This window comes from Mustela nigripes, chromosome 2, assembly GCF_022355385.1.
Source record: "Mustela nigripes isolate SB6536 chromosome 2, MUSNIG.SB6536, whole genome shotgun sequence".
Lineage (NCBI taxonomy): Eukaryota > Metazoa > Chordata > Mammalia > Carnivora > Mustelidae > Mustela > Mustela nigripes.
Genome location: NC_081558.1, coordinates 115,800,261 through 115,819,497, shown reverse-complemented (window position 1 = coordinate 115,819,497; position 19,237 = coordinate 115,800,261). Strand labels below are relative to the sequence as shown.

The 19,237-nt window shown below is 37.5% G+C and overlaps 2 protein-coding genes and 1 long non-coding RNA gene across 7 annotated transcripts in view; 2 read left to right on the top strand and 1 right to left on the bottom strand.

The window, feature by feature from the left end:
- Nucleotides 1-1,799, top strand: part of FXR1 (FMR1 autosomal homolog 1) — a 58,182-nt gene extending 56,383 nt beyond the window's left edge. For 3 of the 4 annotated variants that reach the window (XM_059391474.1, XM_059391471.1, XM_059391472.1), the window contains one exon: nucleotides 723-1,799. In XM_059391474.1, coding sequence (XP_059247457.1) covers nucleotides 723-893 — 171 coding nt within the window. In that variant the 3' untranslated portion in view covers nucleotides 894-1,799. The remainder of the gene's footprint in view (nucleotides 1-722) is intronic. The other variant, XM_059391473.1, reaches the window with a different exon arrangement.
- A 7,870-nt stretch (nucleotides 1,800-9,669) lies between these two features.
- DNAJC19 (DnaJ heat shock protein family (Hsp40) member C19) lies at nucleotides 9,670-14,796 on the bottom strand. 2 transcript variants are annotated; one of them, XM_059391475.1, is made up of 6 exons: nucleotides 14,609-14,789; nucleotides 13,750-13,801; nucleotides 13,600-13,673; nucleotides 11,965-12,044; nucleotides 10,978-11,048; nucleotides 9,670-9,763 (listed from the first exon to the last, which is right to left on the bottom strand). In XM_059391475.1, the coding sequence occupies exons 1-6, from the start codon at nucleotides 14,609-14,611 to the stop codon at nucleotides 9,693-9,695; spliced, it is 351 nt and encodes a 116-aa protein (XP_059247458.1). In that variant the 5' UTR covers nucleotides 14,612-14,789; the 3' UTR covers nucleotides 9,670-9,692. The 2 variants fall into 2 exon arrangements, with proteins under 2 accessions (XP_059247458.1, XP_059247459.1); XM_059391476.1 differs by lacking the exon at nucleotides 13,750-13,801 and having other exon boundaries at nucleotides 14,609-14,796.
- Nucleotides 14,797-14,853: 57 nt separating this feature from the next.
- LOC132012018 (uncharacterized) overlaps nucleotides 14,854-19,237 on the top strand; it is a 197,061-nt gene continuing 192,677 nt past the window's right edge. Inside the window, exons 1-2 of the long non-coding RNA XR_009402506.1 lie at nucleotides 14,854-14,925; nucleotides 16,289-16,347. This is a non-coding gene — a long non-coding RNA (uncharacterized LOC132012018). The remainder of the gene's footprint in view (nucleotides 14,926-16,288; nucleotides 16,348-19,237) is intronic.

The following is a 19,237-nucleotide window of genomic DNA, read 5'->3' as shown; positions in this document are numbered from 1 at the left end:
GGTATGGTTTAGCTTTATTTTTACTTTTTAACTGATTGTGTGATCGATCACTTGTTTCCCCAACTAGACAAATAATATTTTATTTTATTTATTTATTTATTTTTTTTGGACAAATAATACTTTAAAGACTACTCTTGATTTTGTTCTTGGCGCCAGGTAACTGAAGATATGCATGCTTGAGCCTGGAATACTTTTCATTTAAAATTCCAAATAGCTTTTGTAAAATTCAGTTTACCCAAAGATATTGGGCATGGAGACTGTTGGCTTAATTTGGGGAGCAGTAGGCTATATATACCTCTTCTCAGTGATGGATGTAGACCTTTTAAGTTTCAATTCTTTAAATGCTTTAAGGGATTTGAAATGTAAATGAGTTTCAAAAAAAAAAAAAGGTGAGTAAAATAGGTGTTTATTTGCTTGGGGTGTATTAACTTTATGTCTTTTACATGGTGAGCTTTCCAGTGGTTAAAATTAGGTTCAATTTTCAGTAAACAAATAGATTATTCTGTAATTTAGCACTGCCGGGTACTAGAGAGAAGTTGAAAGACCAAAGAGGTGGAATACATTGGTATATGTTTTGAAAATTTAACATTTTAATTCTTTGATCCAATGTGGTTATGAAACTAAAATAATTTATTAGCTAATTAATGTTTACATAGCTGTTTTCCTCCTCAGCTGTAGATTTCATTTATAAAGAAGTTGAAAAAGTTGTCTCCCTTTGGCAGGCAAAAGATGTGATTGAAGAGCATGGTCCTTCAGAAAAGGCAATAAATGGCCCAACTAGTGCTTCTGGCGATGAAATTTCTAAGCTACAGCGTACTCCAGGAGAAGAAAAGATTAATACCTTAAAAGAAGAAAACACTCAAGAAGCAGCAGTCCTGAATGGTGTTTCATAAACTGAAGAAGTTCCTAGTTTACAGTTCTTTTACATTACATTTTACAATAGTGCTTGTACAAGCTTGCCAAAGATAGAATATGGATCGCCAGTCTTTACATCGCACTTTCAGTTCCTCCATTTGGAATTCAGAAAGGGGAGGGATCCTGAAGATATCATATGTTAAACATACTTTGACACCTACTGTGTTATAAAATATATCATCAGATGTGCCTTGAGAATAGTATATGTAACATTAAAAAAAGTTGCTGGCTATAGGAAATGTTATTTTGTTTTCCAAATATGGCAGAGATGGGGGGAGGTGGGAGGGATGGGATCCCTAACGTAATATTCTTTATGAAAGCATTAGCTGCTTTTGTTACATTTTTAATAATATGCAACCACTTCTTCACCTGAGGAAAACTAGAATGAAATGCAGTCTAAAATATTTTGCACTGAATTGTAATTTCTCCATTAGTTTAGTCTGGAAACTGGTCTGTTTTAATGTGTTTTTTAAATGCTGTATGTGGAGGAAAATCTGCAGACCACTGGAATACATTTGTTAAATTCTCATCTGCAGGGACACTGGGTGATATTGGCAGTGACTGTTCTACATTGAGGCTTTGTTTGGTTTATTTATTAAAGTGTACAGTATTTAAAAATCAAACATAGCTTTAGTTAAAACACTAAGCTGAATTAGTCATGTCCATTTCAGACATAACCTGAACTACTGAAAAGATCAATTTCCAGGAGGTTTATTCTGTATAGAAGTACATGTTAGTCTTCAGTAGAGTATCTTTTCCTTTTTTCTCTTTTTCTTTACACTCTCTCTCTCTCTCTCTCTCTTTTTTTTTTTTTTTTTTGATTTTGGTTGTTTGATGTGCAATATGTTTTTGTATGCAGGTAGTAAATAAACTTTGATCTTCCATTTGCTGATTTTTAACTTTCTACTTTTTATACCAAATGTAGCAAAGTAGTTGGAGCTAGTAATAGTCTAGAATAGTAGATTGCTTTTTAAAAAGCATTTACACTTGCTCATAAATAGTAGTAACATATTAATCGGTTAATCAGTTTGTAATGCATCCTTTGAAATCTTAGCACTTAAAACTTTGTGAGACTAGATTGGCTTAGGGAATTGATCATACATTTGATACTAGTAAAGTCTTTATAATCTTATCAAAGGCAACTTTTGGAAGGCAGTGGGGTAAATCCAGAATTTTGTTTTGGCCTTTGATAATTTATTAAAAGTTATTTTTATAAAATAATTATGGTGAGCAGTTTTTAAATAGTAGACCATTAACTTGGTTTCTGATTCTCAAGTAATTTTGAAGGGTGTCATTGTTAATGATTGTATTTTTTGTATGTATTTTAGCCACATGGCTTAATTTTAGGACGATAAAGACTTCACATAAAGTGTGTTCAGAGTAACAATGATAAAATAATTATGCAGATGTATGTGAGGTCATATCAAATGTGGATTTACTGGAGGGTAAAGTAAATCTACATTTGGATTTACAGTGGAGGGTCCCCCCCGCAATAGAAATACATAGACCACTGAGCAAGAAAGACAGTCCTTTCTCTCATTTGGTATTTGAAAAGTGTTTTTTATGTGCATAATCTTTGTTATATACATAAAACTGTTGAGTGATTTTAGTTAATTTATAATGACTGAAAGACATTTCAAGGTACTGCTAAAAATGTATTTGCCAGGGCAGTGTCCATATAACTCCGACCTCAAATTTATTATCACTGAAGTTAAGATGTGATGGTATTAACATGCTTTTTCCTAAACCCTAGTAACAGAATTTATAAGTAAGATGTGGTATGAATAGGGCAGTTCTTGAATTTTGAGTAACAGTATCAAATAATTCATACCCTATTTTTAAAAACTTAACCCACAGACACCTTTTTTAAATCATTAAAGGTTAGAAGTACAGTTGTTAGCCTTTTTTTCTTCTCTTCAGTAACAGGGTTATAGATAAATTATAAGGTATGAGAATTAATTTCCAAATTGGTAAATACGGTATAAATAAAAAATGATTTCTCGTTTTCTTTCATGTAGAATAGATTTTACTAATATCCTTTCATAAAGATTATTTCATTGAGAAAGTAATGTAAAACCATCTCAGAAAATGGGCATAGTTGCAAGCAGTTCTTCAGAAGAGTAACCATATTCTAGGAAAGAAGTATCAAGATTTCATTATTTACAAGTGACTAAACCTCATGGCTTGTGTACTGTAGAACCATAATAGGCTTGCCTTTTTTACCTAAGAGCAGGGAGCAGAGAGAATGAGAATCTTAAGCAGGCTTCACAGGGCCAGCACAGAGCCTGATGCTTTGAGCTCATAACTTTGAGGTCATATCTTGAGCCGAAGTTGAGATGGATGCTTAACTGACTGTGAGCACCAGACACTCCCCATAATAGGCTTTTCATGGGGTAAATACTTTGATTTAGAAGTGAAAAGGCCCACTCCCTGAAGGTAGGAACCATTTTTGAGTCAGGTAGTCTTCCAATTATTTTGAGGGGTGTATCTTTTTTGGCTACTACTACACCAGTAGGTAAGATGTTGCTATTGGAAAACTTACTGGTAAGTTAGGACATGCTAAAAGATACCCCCAAAAAATCAAAAGTAAAGGTCTTGTGCAGCCCTCACGTTCATTATACTTATGTGAAGTCACACAAGTTTATTAAGATTACATGGGGGCAAAAATCTTTTCCTGAAACCTTGGGAAGGCTAGTATTTTTGTTTGGCATCACCTTTTTATTCATTTTTATAGTTTTTATTTTTAATGTCTATACCCAGTGTGTGACTCTCAACCCTGAGAGTGAGTCACATACCCTCCCAACTGAGATAGCCAGGTGCCCTGGAATCACCTTTTTAAAGCTTCAAGTGGGCTTAAGACTTTTGCAAAATGGTGTAAATGGGTTTTGTTGATAGCTCAGTCACTGTTGGTAAAATTATAGTAGGAGTACACCAGTTTTTAAGTAGTTGTGTATTTTAATGTGGAGTTGAGAAGCAGCACATCAAACTGGTGAGTTCATGAAAACCCAACAGGCATTACTTAGAACCAGGCTGAGGGAGGTCACTTGAATGATTTTGCGCAAAAAAAAAAAAAAAAAAAAAAAAAAAAAATTTACAGGTATATGTAAGTAATCTAAGAACAGATGACAATAAGCTAGTGAGGAAGAGGCAAAGTAGCTGGTATTTTTTTGTATTCCAGGTCTCCATGTCAGCCATTCTTTTGTTGCTGGGATCCATCATCTTCATGCTAAGTCACAAGTGTTTGTAGGTATTGTTTTCTGTGAGTTGAATGTGTAACTTGAGAAAGATCTCTGCAGAGTTGGCATCTAAACTAAATGTTGCAGTTAGATTGGGAAATTGTACCACTTGTCTTCCCACAGATACGCCCTTTTTTGAGGTTGAAACCAACCTAGTTTTCTCATAGGCTATGCCTACAATGAGCTTAGTTTATAAGGACAGATGAATGGACAACTAGCTATAATGAAGTAAGTCCTGTGTTGGATGACTGTTGGGATGAGGGTAAAGCAGACTTTTACACTTGGATTTTCTAGAAGGCCTCAAGGAACTTGAATTTGAACCAGATTTGTGTGTTTGACAAAATTCCAAAAGGCAAAAGATGTTTGGTGTGAAGCCTCACTTAGTTTCCTTTATCTGCTGTTTAACGGTTTGGATCCCCAATACCTTTTAAAAGGATATCTGGTATAGTGAATTTGGTGATTCCTTTTCACAATTTTTAGTTATTAGGAAGTGTTCTTGAATGGATAGTAGTTACAACCTTTGATAATATTGGGGTTTTATTTCAGGATTTGCAATAAAGTAATAATCACAGTCTATAATAGTTAAACTTTGCCAAGTGGTAGTAATTTGAAGTTGCACTTAACTGTTGACTGAAAATAAGTCAGTTATGTTAAGCCATAGGAAATTGCCAGTAATGGACCATTTTTGACCCACAAAAAGTGGCAATTTCCTATGGCTCAACCTAAATACATTTTTAAGTATGATCATTTACTCTAGAAATCCAAGCAAGAGCCTAATCATCCAGAAAATAAATCCCTTATTTCTTGATGAGGGATGTACATTCTTTAAGGAAATATATTTTGTAAGAAGGGTTTATCAGTGGATTGCTTTAGATTAAGAATCATCTGTACCTTCCATATTACTACTTCAAGTACTCAAATAAGGTATAAGCTATAATCTTTGTTAGAGAATGTCTACCAGTCCATTTGGCTTGCCTCTTTCTTCCTCTGATAATCTGAAGATTGTAGATATAGGTGTACAGAATTGGGAGCTTCTGTGTACCTAACCCCAGACATTCCCAATGTTGTAGGCAATCTTAAAGACAGAAAAAAAGCAAGGGCAAGAATATTTTTCACTGACATTACCAGTCTTAAAGCCTTCACTATTAAGTATACTAGTGAATAGCTTCTTAAATTTGTGTTTCCGTGATTGGTATGTTTTTCTTGGAGTGAAATTACAGAGATTTTCCAAATACCTTGTACCTCTTACTTGGACTGTCAAAAGTAATTTTTTTTTTAAAAAGTATTACAGAGAATAGTTTTTTTTGTAGATAAACGAATTTCTCTTGTTGTCTGGAGCTTTTGCCTCAGCCTGGTTGAATTTCATTTTTTGACCTGTCATTATCAGATTGTAAAGAAAGAATCTGAATGTTACCTTTGAAATTCCATTAACTGTAACTGTACTGAATGAAGTAACAGCAAGTTAACATAATCCAGATTATACCTAAACACTAAATACTATGGGCTTTGTCCATAGTAATTGGACTAACTGATAACATTGGATAAGAAGCTCCTCTTTTTTTTGGTCTAAGATTTATTTGGTAATGAAAGAGTGTGGGGAGAGATAGAAGGAGAGAATTTTAAAGCAGACTCTGCTTTGATCCCTTAACCCATGAGATCATGACTTGAGCTGAAACCAAGGGTTGGATGTCTTGAGCCACTCAGGTGCCCCTGTATAGAAGCTCTTCCTATACCCTGTTTCTAACACAACAGTTAGCTGTAAGCAGACACAGTGACCCTGAACAACAGTGCCAAAATAAAAAAAGCAGAGCTTAGGTCATTGAAGTTTCCTGGTACTCAGTGTTATTCTCAGTTCAGGATTCCATCTATAACCAAAACCCACTCTAACATTTTAAATAGTGTTTTTGTACTTTACCTCAAATTTAATTTTTTTCTATCCTACTCTTCTCCCATTTGAACAGAATTCTGTATTCTAGCCAGAACCGTGGAAACTTAAAACCTAACTTTCTAATTCTAAATCCATTATGCCTGACTGAATTTTTTAAAGAATTATTTCTGATGCAGGGTTTTAAGGTAGGGCGTACATTTTCAATATACTGAGTACAGCTTCTTAGTGTGGCATAGTTCAACATGCTTAGGGTTTTGCTCTTGTGTTAGTAAGATGTTAATCTAATACCTTTCCATTAGTGGTTTTCTAGCTGCCTTTTTCTTGCTACCCTTTTTGCTTTCGTTATAAATTAAGGTTTGTGGAGAAAACCTTCTAAAATTAGAATATATGAGTATTCCACCTGCCCTTTTTTAAGATTTTTTATTTATGTATTTGACAGTGAGAGAGGGAACACAAGCAGGGCGAGTGGGAAAGGGAGAAGCAGGCTTCTTGCTGAGCAGGGAGCCCAATATGGGGCCTAATCCCAGGACCCCTGGGATCATGACCTGAGCTAAAGGCAGAGGTTTAACAACTGAGCCACTAGGCACCTCTCCACCTGTTTTCATACAAGTTCTCAATTGTTTCTTAAATGGTTTGGGTGTTCTGGGATACTGATTTATATAACTATACTTTTTTTTTTTTAAAATGCTTCAGTAGGTATTCCCATCATTTGGAAATCTTGAAGGCAAGGTAATTTTCCTAAAATTCTAAGAGTGGGAAAAGATTTAACTTCCAGGACCACTCCTATAGTAATGTCAACGCGGAAGCAGGGAAGGTAAAATGGAATGGACAAAGAAGGGGAACTAAATCTCTGCTTTGTGAGATCTAACATTAAGGCTGTGGGTAGGAATTTCTTAAAACCTACATATTCGAGACTAATATAGGGAGAACCGTGTTACAAATGAACACAGTAAATTGGAGAAGACCCCTGGGCTTGCTTATAGTTTCATTATTTCAGAGTAACCTCTGAAATAATTTGTTATTTTTGGTTCCCTGCCCATAAAATGTGGAGGAACCCTCACTTTTTAAGGTGGCCATTAACCGATGGGAGGGCAGAGGCCTAAGCATGTAGGTAGTATACTCAAAGCCTGGCTACTACTAAGTTTGACTTGAAACTGCACCTCTTATCTGTTAGTGCTGTGTGCATACCTACCTCCCCCTTGAAGAAGAAAAAATATACTGATAAAAAGGCCATAAGCCAAAGGTGTAATGACAGCTCTCAGACTCAAATTTCATTACCACCAAGGGATACATTCCTGGTTACCAAGTTTGTGACAGGTATCACAGTGCAGGTTAACAACACGTGGACTTTAGGTTTGAGAAAGATCAGCATTACTTAACTTCACAATATTGTTTCCTTACTTGTAAAACATAATTAAATGTTTGCTGCTTATAGCACAATGCTAGTATACTGTAAGTAGTCAATAACATTACAAATCAAGTATTTTGTTTAAAAAAAAAACATTAAAAGATGAAGGCTCTTTCACACAGGTCATACTTGAACCAGTTACCCACTATGTTCTAGACCCTTCACACAGGTGACTTTTTTCCCAAGGAAAATGGTAGGTCTGGCTCATAATCTACAATGAACTGTGGATTCTTCTACTTAAAGGTAAGCCTCGAAGAAATAAAACTTTACTATGACAGAAAAATGTGCTCTATTGTGTTATTTTGTGTTTTTAGTGTTATTTTGAAGTATTTTTCATTGTTTTAATAGTTGCTTTAAAACAGGTGTGCTATTTGCACTAAACACCTGAAAATATACCCACTACATGATGTTTTCCCTTTTAGGGTTAATGCTTCATTGCCTCTGGGTATATTAGTCCATAGTTCTATTGTCCTTAAGAAATTTGCTTTTAACTTTTAATATCTCTTCTTAAAGAAATTTGTTTAGTCCAAAAGACTGAAACAAAAGTTAGTAAGACAAAATAGAGCCTCATCATTAGCAGATAATCTTACTTGCAAATTCATCTGTTTGCTAAAATTTGTAATCCCAAAATCAGTACTCAAGGTACTTTCCTGCTCATTTGTGGACATGCAGAGTGGTGAAAATTTTAAATCCCCCAATGCCCATAGTTATGCTTGCCTTATTTTACCATACTGTAGATAAACATCCCTTCTGTGGTCCAGTTAACGCTGTTTTTTTCACATTTTTGTGCTTATTAGTGATTTTCCTATTTAAGATGGCCTTCAAGCTTAGTGAAATGTTGCCTAATCTTCCTAAACACAAGAAGGCTGTGATGTAATGACAGGAGTTAGTGCTGGCTCTAAGTTTAATGTTAATGAATCAACATGAGGTGTCTTTCTAAGTAAAGACAGACAAGGTTAAATATTGACTGGCTGATAAAAACATGACCCAGAGATTCAGAGTAACCTTTATTTCCCCTATGAACACATGGTTCAGTATTTGCTCATTTCAGTGTTCTCAGTTAACTTCATAAGACATTACTATTTTGAATAATAGTGTACCTTCATATCCCTTATCCCTAGAAATAACTAGAAAGATCTATTCTACATAAAAGCCATGGCTGTGTTAAGCTGGTGGTTTCTCCTGCTCTAAATCATAACAAGTAGACTTAGATTTTAAGGAAATGGTGGAAAACTAAAGAACAGATCTGAAGTGCCCAAATCTGAAGTGCCAGTAAACACATTCCAACACCAAACTAATCTAAACTGACCTTGAGAGTCCTGGATTTTCCATTACTAAGAACTCTTAAGATGCTAAAGTTCAGATGATAGGTAGTATGATTTACCATCTTAGAGCTAATGATAATATTCCTGCTACAGGCCACAGACTTCTACTTCAGATGTCTTCACATGTCCTCTGGTTCAGATCCTTCTATATTTTATGTTAGACCAATAGTCTCAGCCACTTACCATAAATGTTATTTAAGTAACATTTATGACTTAATAAATTCAATAGTCCATGCTGAATGTTTACCATAAATGAGAGCATATCAGTTTTTAGTTTTGCTAATTATGTTTAAGCTTGATAACAAATGCAACAACTTACATTAAAAAACCCTCAATAATTTATAAACTTTCAGTTTAAGTGGCTAGTTCAATGTAAATACTTCTTGATTAGAAACAAGGCCTCTGCTGTCTAATCTTACACTGTTAACAGTTTTTACTGTATTAAATCTAAGTTCTGTCAATTATATTAGGGATATAGTTATATTTCTTAACGTCAAAGCTGTGGCTAAACTCACTCTTAAATTTAAGGTTCCAGAGCAGTGGGGTTGATTTTCTGAACTTTGAGCAGCCGTTTCTCCCAATAAGGTGAATCCCTCCTATAACAACCTCTGTACATTTCTTCATAGGATCACTGTATTTTAATTACCAATTTTTCAGTGTATCATTAGATTGGGGGCTCCTTCAAAGCCAGAGAAGGTCTATTTCTATTCAAATGGTTTTTATAATAACTGAATGTTAAATCCAGATATTTTATATGTGATTTAAAATTCTCACATTCAGAGAAAAAACTTCTACCAGTCCTTTGGTTTAGTTTGTACTAAATCATTTTTAAAATTTGTAGCTTTGAGGCATTTTATTATAAAAAGCTAACACTCATATACATAAACTAACAAGAACTTAAAATTCATCACACATTTACTTCATTTTTTAGCTTGACCTTCTAGTAAATCTTTAGCTTCATTGATTTTGGCTGCTATATAAGGAGATCCTCCTATAGGAAGAAAGAGAAAAAGGAATAGTTTTAATATGGCTTCTCAATTTCTGCTTGGTGAAAACCTATTGTTTCAAGGATCCCTACTGCTTATCCCACCTTTCAAGGTGGAATTAGCAGACATGGTATTTTGACTTTTTAAAATAACCATGACACAGCAACCACGGACCAAACTGTAATATATTTGGCAAATGGGAAATGAATTCACATGAAGATTTCCACATAAACGGCACTTTTAAAACCTTAACTGATAGAAACAATTTTAAAAAGACCCCACATATGTGACCTTGAAATAGAAGTTACTATTTATGAGGATTAGAAGTCATAAATGAACATGAGTTTATTGTACCACGTTACTTTGAAAACATGGTTCTCAGAGGTTTCTGAGCTTTGTTGGAAAGACCCCACTCTATTTCTGTCCTTCACAGATTTTCTCTGTTCCTGTTGTGCCTTCATGATACCTATGGGTGCTTTCCTACTACTCTGCTGGAGCACTGATTCTCAAGATGTAGTTCTCAGAGCAGCAAGCGTCAACATCCCAATAAGAAAATAGACCTTTATAGGCTCCACACTAAATGTAAATCAGAAGCCCTCCAACAGAAGCTAAATTTTGTAAAGGCTAATGCAGTCTGATACCAAACAATCACAGCCATGTTTAAATGCCAAACATTCTTAATGAAGGGCCTATCCTTTTTTGAGCAATGGAACATGGATTTTAGGTCTGTAGTTTTGTATTCCTAGTAAGATTTTGCTTTCAACACAGCCAAGTCTGCTTAGAAATGTATCAGAAACAAATCTTACAGGTTTCTAAACAGGTAACCTCTAGTTCAAAGTTCTAAATGGACAGAAAACTAAGTTTTTAGTTTCCTTAACTGAAACTTAGCATTTCCTTTAATATAGACCCCCCCCCCCAACCAAAAACTGCAGTATTGATAGTATTTAAACTAGTAGTCATATTTTATCACTGTTGCAGATCTGAAAATAGTAATGCTTATCACTACTTTAAAATTACAGTGGTTACTAGGTAAGCTTATTATTCATGAATTTCTCACTCAGGATTTATTCTTTTTAAGACACTGGAAAATGGATGGATCCAGCCTAGGCAACAGCGCTCACAGAGATTTAGGCATTTCCTTTGGAATAGCCAAGAATTAAGTTCTTCCACTAGTTAACAGTGACTTAAAAACATGTACAAGAATTTAATGACTACTTACCCTTGTCTGGGTGATTTAAAAGCATAATTCGTCGATGAGCATCTCTTATTTTTCCTTTATTGGCAGTAGGACTAATTTAAAAAGAAAAGGATAGAGTTTACTTCTGAATCCTATCAAAAAATTATACACAAAGGCTAATTAAAGTGACTGTGAAACGAGTCAACGTCGACACAACACTATGAAAAGTGGTTTAGGAGCCTCTTCCTAACCTATAAGGATGATTAATCTTCTGAATGAGGGCACTAAATAGTTCCTTAGGAAAATGAGGCTTTTCTTTCTTTTTTTTTTTTTTAATTGATTTTATTTGAGAGCAAAAGCGCATAAGAGGGATAAAGGGAAGGAGCAAAGAAGAGGGAGAAGCAGACTCCTGAAGGGGGCAGGGAGCCCTAACTGGGGCTTAATCCTAGGACCTGGGGCTTGATCATGACCTGAGCCAAGGCAGACAGTTAATCTTGACTAAGCCACCCAGGTGCCCCAAATAGGGCATCTTAAAAAATTAGTTAAGGGGCACCTGGGAGGCTCAGTCGGTTAAGTTTCTGGCTTAACGACTTTGGTTCAGGTCATGATCTTGGTGTTCTGGGGTAGAGCACCGCCCTGATCTCTGAGCTTAGCACGGAGTCTGCTACTTCTCCCTCTGCTCCTCCCCACCCTCATGGCGCGAGCGCTCTCGTGCGTTCTCTCTCTCAAATAAAATACTAAAAATTTAGTTGGGATTTTTTAAAAGGAAAGCTTGTTTAAGTATCTGGAAATGGAGATTTTCACTATAAAAAAAAGTTATAACAACATTGTGCACTGCTATTATTGGTTTAAAAGCCTATCTTTCAGTGAATTAAAAAGTGCTTATGTGCCAGTGTGCCTGCTTATTGGACTTTTGTAGGGAGTGTTTAGATCTTAAAATGTAACACTTTTATGACTTAATAAAAGGTCTTTTTATATTTGCTCATAGTTCTAGAGTTGTAGAAAAATGTTACAAATATTAGAAATTACCTTATGCCTAGTATTAATGCTGCTTCCCGTTTTGTCATTTTGGGTTCAAACCCACCTCTATAATAGCCACCACTGAAGGCCTGAAAGAGGAAATGCATTCATAAAAATAGATTAGAATAAAATTGCTAAGTGTTGAAAATGTTCTTAGCAGAAAAATTTAGACATTTCAGAGAACCTTAACTACAACTCTTGCAGCAGCATTTTAGTTTTATAAATAGCAAGTATTTTAATGAACATCCATTTTTCTTCCCCCAGAAACGATCTTAAAAATTTAAGACAAAAGAACTGTGTGCTTCAAAGCCAGTTCTTCTGGGAATAAAGTTAGCTGTGTTATTAGATAACACAGCTAAGAGGGGCACCTGGGGGCGCCTGGCTGGCTCAGTGGGTTAAGCCTCTGCCTTCGGCTCAGGTCATGATCTCAGGATCCTGGGATCGAGGCCCGCATCGGGCTCTCTGCTCAGCAGGGAGCCTGCTTCCCTTCCTCTCTCTCTCTCCCTCTGTCAAATAAATAAATAAACAAAAATCTTAAAAAAAAAAAATATTTAAGAGGGGCACCTGGAGGCTTAGTTGGTTAAGCATCTGCCTTCAGCTGAGGTCATGAGCCCAGAGTACCAGGATGGAGGTCAGCATCAGGCTCTCTACTTAGCGAGGAGTCCGCTTCTCCCTCTGACCCTCCCTTCTTTTGTGCTCTCTCTCTTAAATAAAGTCTTTAAAATATCATTTAAAACATTTGATCTGAGGGGCGCCTGAGTGGCTCAGTTGGTTAAGGATGGCCTTTGGCTCAGGTTGTGATCCCAGGATCCTGGGATCAAGTCCCACATTGGGCTCCTGCTCAGTGGGGAGCCTGCTTCTCCTTCTGCCTGCTATTCCACCTGCTTGTGCTCAATCTTTCTGTGTTTTTAAAAAAAAAAAAAACCTAAGAATATGACTATATGTTAGAAAAACAAGTGCTTTGGATTTGGAGATCTTTTCAGGTGAGTGGTTCAAGGGTATTTTGAGGGTAAAGGTTAACTACTAAAACAAGACTTTTAAGATATGTATTGAGAAAATCAGGCTACCAGCTCTGCTGACCTTGTTACATCAGAAATCATATTGGTAAAATCTACCATCACCCTATTCTGTCACATTCAGTCACAAAAATAAAAAGTACTGAACAAGCTGTTAGAGCCAAACATTACATCCACTCATACTCTATAGCCTACTTAACTCCAGCAGTAGGTACTTTATAGCCTACTTAACTCCAGCTACCCAAGAATTAGGTAGTGCCAGGGCCACACAGTTAAGATGGATCACTTCAGATCCCTAGATCACTCCATGTTTGTCATGCAGAGCAGATAAGGCAAGTATTTGGACAAATGATGAGGTTAATAGTATCTAAATAAAGTAATAGTAACTTTCATGATACTGGAATTGTTAATACCTCAGCCCCAAGTCTGTCATATAAAACATTTGATTTTTGAGGATAACATTGCAAAGCTCAGAACGTCTAAACCTTCTTTGTGGGAAGCAAGAGAAGGGACCCAAAGCAATCTCTTAAAACTTCATGGATGTTTGGAAATTTACCCTCTTCAAGTGTGACTCTAGGCTTCAAACACAGGTAGCAAAGAATTAGCAAAAATGTTTAGTAAGTCTTACAGATTTTGGTAAACTCTGAAAAACTTGTTTTACTTGAGGCTCCATATGTTTCATGGCTTGCAAAACGTAACGGCCTAAAAACAAAAGCAAAATAATTAAAAAATCTCCAACCTCCCCTACTTCATTTCCACTCCCAAATCATAAACAAACCTGCAAATCCTGCAGCAGCAATGGTCAGTCCAACTGCTACCACTGTACTTGCCTGGTAAGGGGAAGCAGAGTAAGTAATTGACTTCTGGAATTCTCACCCCTCCCTATCATACCCGTTGTCCCATCCCAAACTCTTTTAAGTTTTATTTCAAAGGGAAAAACAACCTATAGGGAGAAAATAGTCTGCCCATCATCCTTTAAAAGGACTGCAACTTTTATCTCCAACTCATTGTAAAGTATGGGATTTTCACTGTGAAAGATAACAGCGAGAGGATTTGTTTAATTTACAACAGCGAAGATGACGATTACCATCCCTTTGAAAACCTCTTGCACCTCAGGGCAGATGAAGCTACATTAATGTTCGATCAAGAACAACGGAAATAAAGTTTCCGCTAGAGAACTATTTAGACACTGCAGAATTTTGACATGTTTCAACGTTACACGTGGGCTTACCTAGAAGACTAGCTTTTCATAGCGCCTTTGGCACTGTGTCGTCTCACCCTCACTGTACGGAGGCCCAAATGTATTCAGGAATAGAGAAAAGATGTGTCGGCAAGGGCCAAGGAGAAAGAGCGAAGCAGAGAAGGTACTGTGAGCTGTGTCAGGGGAAGGGCAAGTATAATCCAATGCGTTTCCACTAATCACTAAACCGCGTGGACGACGAACCAGGGACTGGAGCCATGTTAAGACCATAAAGGCCCTCAAGGATTGTGTCCTGGAGGGGTGCGGCTCTCTGGGGCCCTACATCTGCAGCCCACGTCGCAGTGGGGACACAACCTCGGCTCCCTTCCTCCGAGGTCGCGACTTGAGATTGAGTCCTGGGCCTGGGATTGCTAAGGAGACCAGAAGGACGACTCACCATGGCTCTGGCTTGGCTCCCCGGCCTCCACCGAAAGTGCGGTTCATCCCAGCCCCAAGGCCGCGGCCACCAATTCCCACTCCTCCAACAGACAGCAACGCGGCCACCCCGAACAGATACAAACCACCCAGACACAGGAGCCCCAGCAAATACGGCGGTAGAGGCCGCAAAAAGGTCGGAAAACTGTCGTAAAACGGGGCCGCCGCGGGCCAGAGGGGAAAGGGCGTTCAAGCAGTGGGCAGGTGCAGAAAACAACTTCGGATTGGTTGGTGGGTGGGCGGATCGTCTCCTTATTTGGGCTCCCAGCTGGGGCTTCTGTAAGTTTTGCCCTTTGCTACCGGCACGAAGGTGTTCGGGAATTCCTGTGGGGAAGGGTACTGGTGCAGAAGGGCGAAAACAAATACTGTGTAGCCTTACTCAGAACGCGTTCCGAATCCCCATCCCCCCCCCCTCACTTTTCAACACTTGCATTCGCCTTTTATTTTGTTTATAACTGACAGGGGTAATGGATATCCTTAAAAATACCGTAACAGTTACACCGTGAAGCGAAATAAATATGTGGCAGGCCAGTATGGCAGACGAAAATATGTCCCAGAAAACCAAAACGACAAACCAAAATGTGTTTCAGCGGTGCTCGGTAGCATTCTCTTGAAAGAATTTTATTTTAATTTGTGACTTGTCAGAACTTTGTTTAAATATTTAGGGTTTTGTAGAATGGAATTATCACTTCAAAGTCAGTTAATATCATGATCATGGGATTCCCAAATCCCCCACAACTGAAAAATGCTGTTTAAAATTTCTCTTCCTCTCCTCAAAAACTAGGGTTTGGTGTTGCCATTACAGGGCATCAGTTTCATATATCCCTGCATAAATGCTTGAGAAGAGGAAAGTTATGGAGACATTAATGGAAGTTTAACAATGTTTGGATGATCAAATAAGTTTGGAGTTGCTTTCCACTTAGAACTTACAAAGTATTAGCAATCGGTTTACACTGCAATGAAATTCTGCTTTGATGAGCTGACTGCATATTAGACACATATGCAAATTTGCTGGCTTTGTTGTACTCATCTGTAAAAAGATTCTGCATTTGGGTCTTTAAGAATTCTAGCCCTGCAATTTGTTAATGTAATTTATTTTGTCAACCAAAATTTCTTATGTAAAGAATTTTTATTATGTATATTTTTGGTATGTACAAACTACAGCACATAGCTTGCCTGAGGAACAGGTTAACATACAGAAGCCCAGTCTTAGGAAACCAAGGATAGGCAATGTAGGGAGACACTTGAAATGGACAGGGCTGTTTGTGGGGGCAAGTCAAAATAGATGTACAACCTAGTTCTTTCACTAGTGTTGTATGACTTTGGATAAGTTATTTCTGACTCTGAGTTTTCTCATGTGTAAAACAAGAGTAATGATAACTACCTCACCAAATTTTTGTGAGGATAGAGAATTATGTACTCTGCATGTCATTATTGCTTAGTGTGTTGGCCATTATTATTATGAGGCATGTTGAAGTACAAATTGGTGTGCAGAGGCCCCTCCAATTCTCATACCTCACTCATGGTTGTAAGTCTGATAATCTTCTCCCTTCCCACTAAGGACTTGGAAAGAAGCTATAAAAGTAATCTTTTGAAATTTCCACAAACTGATGAATGGATAATCATTCCTTGCTTCTTCTAGCTTCTGATGACTGCCAGCATTCCTTGACTTGTGACGCATCACTTCAATCTTCAAGGAAGGTCAGTATCGTGAAATCACTCTCTACTCTGTCTTCATATTGGCTTTCTTGTGTGTAGATTCTCCCCTTCCTCCTTTTAAAGGATACATATAATTAGATTTAAGGTACAAGGCTATAATCCTGGATAATCTCCACAACTCAAAATCCTTAACTTAATCATAGCTGCAAAGACTTTGCCATATATGATGTCATTTATAGGGGTACCTGGGTGGCTCAGTGGGTTAAAGCCTCTGCCTTCGGCTCAGGTCATGATCCCAGGGTCCTGGGATCGAGCCCCACATCGGGTGCTCTCCTCAGCGGGGAGCCTGCTTCCTCCTCTCTCTGCCTGCCTCTCTGCCTACTTGTGATCTCTGTCAAATAAATAAAATCTTTTTTAAAAAAAGAGAGATATAATTTACAGATTCCTGATTTTAGGACCTGATCTTTTGGGTGGCTTTTATTTAGCCTACTACAGAGAGTAGGAAAAGACAAAAGAGAGAACTTGTGGGATAAGAGAATGAGAAAGGACTTGGCTCAATTTCTTCTCCCAAATTTGCCAGTCAGGTAAATAACTTCTTGGGGAGGAATAAATGAGAGGTGAGAGTACAGAGAAGTATTCTTGATTGTGCCCTTCAAATACTTCTTGACCATGACTCTTAGTAAGAAATATATTTTATATTGTGACCCAGAGGACAAATACATACTTGGACATACACACACACATATACACACAGAAACACACACATATGCACACACAAATACACATTGAATTTAATGTGTATTTATTTGTTTATTGTTACTTTTTTATGACTAGCACATTTTTTTATGTGCTTGAAAGGCAAACATAGTTTAGGGTGTACAGTGAGAAAGGGACAAAGATTCTTCAATAGAGAAGCAACTACACCAAATATTTATAGTAATAGGTACAATCTATTCAGACCTCTTAAATAGGAATATGAAAGAATCTTCGAAAGGAAACAAATCCTATATAATTTCGGGGACAGAACAGCAGCCTTGTCAGGTTAGGAGGACTTGACATTGCTAAGTCACTTTCTGCATTGATGCTATATTGCCTTCTTCACCTTTCTTTCTTGGTAATCAATTTATATTCTGGGACAGCTCAGTGGAGTAGCTCATTAATATGTATCCATAGAGCTCTGAATCTTAAGTGCTATGTTCTATCACTAATAGGAATCCAAATATCAGTGAGATCATTCTTAGGTGGGTATAGCCATGAATTCCCACGACCACTTAGCCTGAAATGAAAACGACACTCTCAAATTAGTTTAAATTGTTATGCACAATCAAAAGTGATTGTTAGAGATGATCTCTCAGAGTGATTTAACCTATCATTACTTTTATTTATTTTTAAAAGTATTTTATTTATTTATTTATCAGAGAGAATGAGCGAGAGAGAGCGAGCGTGCACACAGGCAGGCAGAGTGGCAGTCAGAGGAAGAGGGAGAAGCAGACTCCTGGCTGAGCAAGGAGCCCCGTGCGGGACTCCCATCTGAGGACTCTGGGATCATGACCTCAGCTAAAGGCAGCCGTTTAACCCACTGAGCCACCCAGGTGCCCCTAACCTATCATTACTTTTAGACCTGTATTTAAAAAAGCAAATGAGGGGCACCTGGGTGGCTCAGTCAGTTAAGGGCCTGCCTTGGACTCAGGTCATGATCCCAGAGTCCTGGGATCCTGGGATCCAGCCCCTCGGCAGATTCCCAGCAGGGAGTCCCTGCTTCTCCTTTGCCCTCTGCCATGCCCCGTACTTGTGCTCACTTGCTGTCAAATAAATAAAGATTCTTTAATAAATAAGTAAAAAAATAAACAGTGAATGACTTGAATAGAACATGGAAGAAAATGACATAAGTCATTTATGGGACTACTTAGAATATTAGTAGAGCTGCAGATGTCTTTAGAGAAAAGCCTCCTCTAGATAAAAGCTTCCTCCATTTTGTTAAAACATACTGCTCTGATCCATTCAGAGCTGATGAGTTTGCTGAAACCAGAGGTGATTCAGGAAACTAGGTAGTCTCCTGCTTTATGCAAGTCCAAAGCAAACTGCTCTGTCTGCATGTCTTGCATTCTGAGCCCTCAAATAACTGCTCTGTGAAGTTAACAATGTCAGAATTCTGATTTGCGTTTCTTGTTCTAAGATATTGTTGGCAAATAGTTTGTAATTTTCCTTTCTTTTTAAGAATATGAAATGAATGTTTAATTCAGCATAGAAAAAATGGAATAAATGTTCAATAGAAGAATAGTTACATAATTTGTTTCCCCCTCTGTAAAGTCAAAGTAATACTAGTACTTCATTGTATTGTTTTAAGAATGAAGTTAGATAATATGTGTAAAGAATATAGTATCTAAATAACATAACTGCTCGGAGAGCATACTTTAAAAAAAAAAAAAAAGATTTTATTTATTTTTTTGACAGAGAGAGATGACAAGTAGGCAAAGAGGCAGGCAGAGAGAGAGGGGGAAACAGGCTCCCTGCTGAGCAGAGAGCCCGATGTGGGGCTTGATTCCAGGACCCTGGGATCATGACCTGAGCCAAAAGCAGAGACCTTAACCCACTGAGCCATCCAGGCACCCAGAGAGCATACTATTTTTACTTCAGCTTTTCTCCTCAACCTGTATTCTCTAATTTAGCTCTTCCCAGCTTGGGTCAAAGTTCTCTAACTTGGTGCCACAATTCTAGAGAGTCTCATTATTCTTTCAGTTTTAGGCTCCAATGAGATGAGGTTATTCTGTTAACCCAATGGATACCAAGGAAATATATTCCTCTAGGCACCTGGGTGGCTCAGTCAGTTAAGCATCTGCCTTTGGCTCAAGTCATGATCCCAGGGGCCTGATGGGGAGCCTGCTTCCTCCTCTCCCTCTGCCTTCCGCTCCCCTTGGTAGTGCTCTCTGCC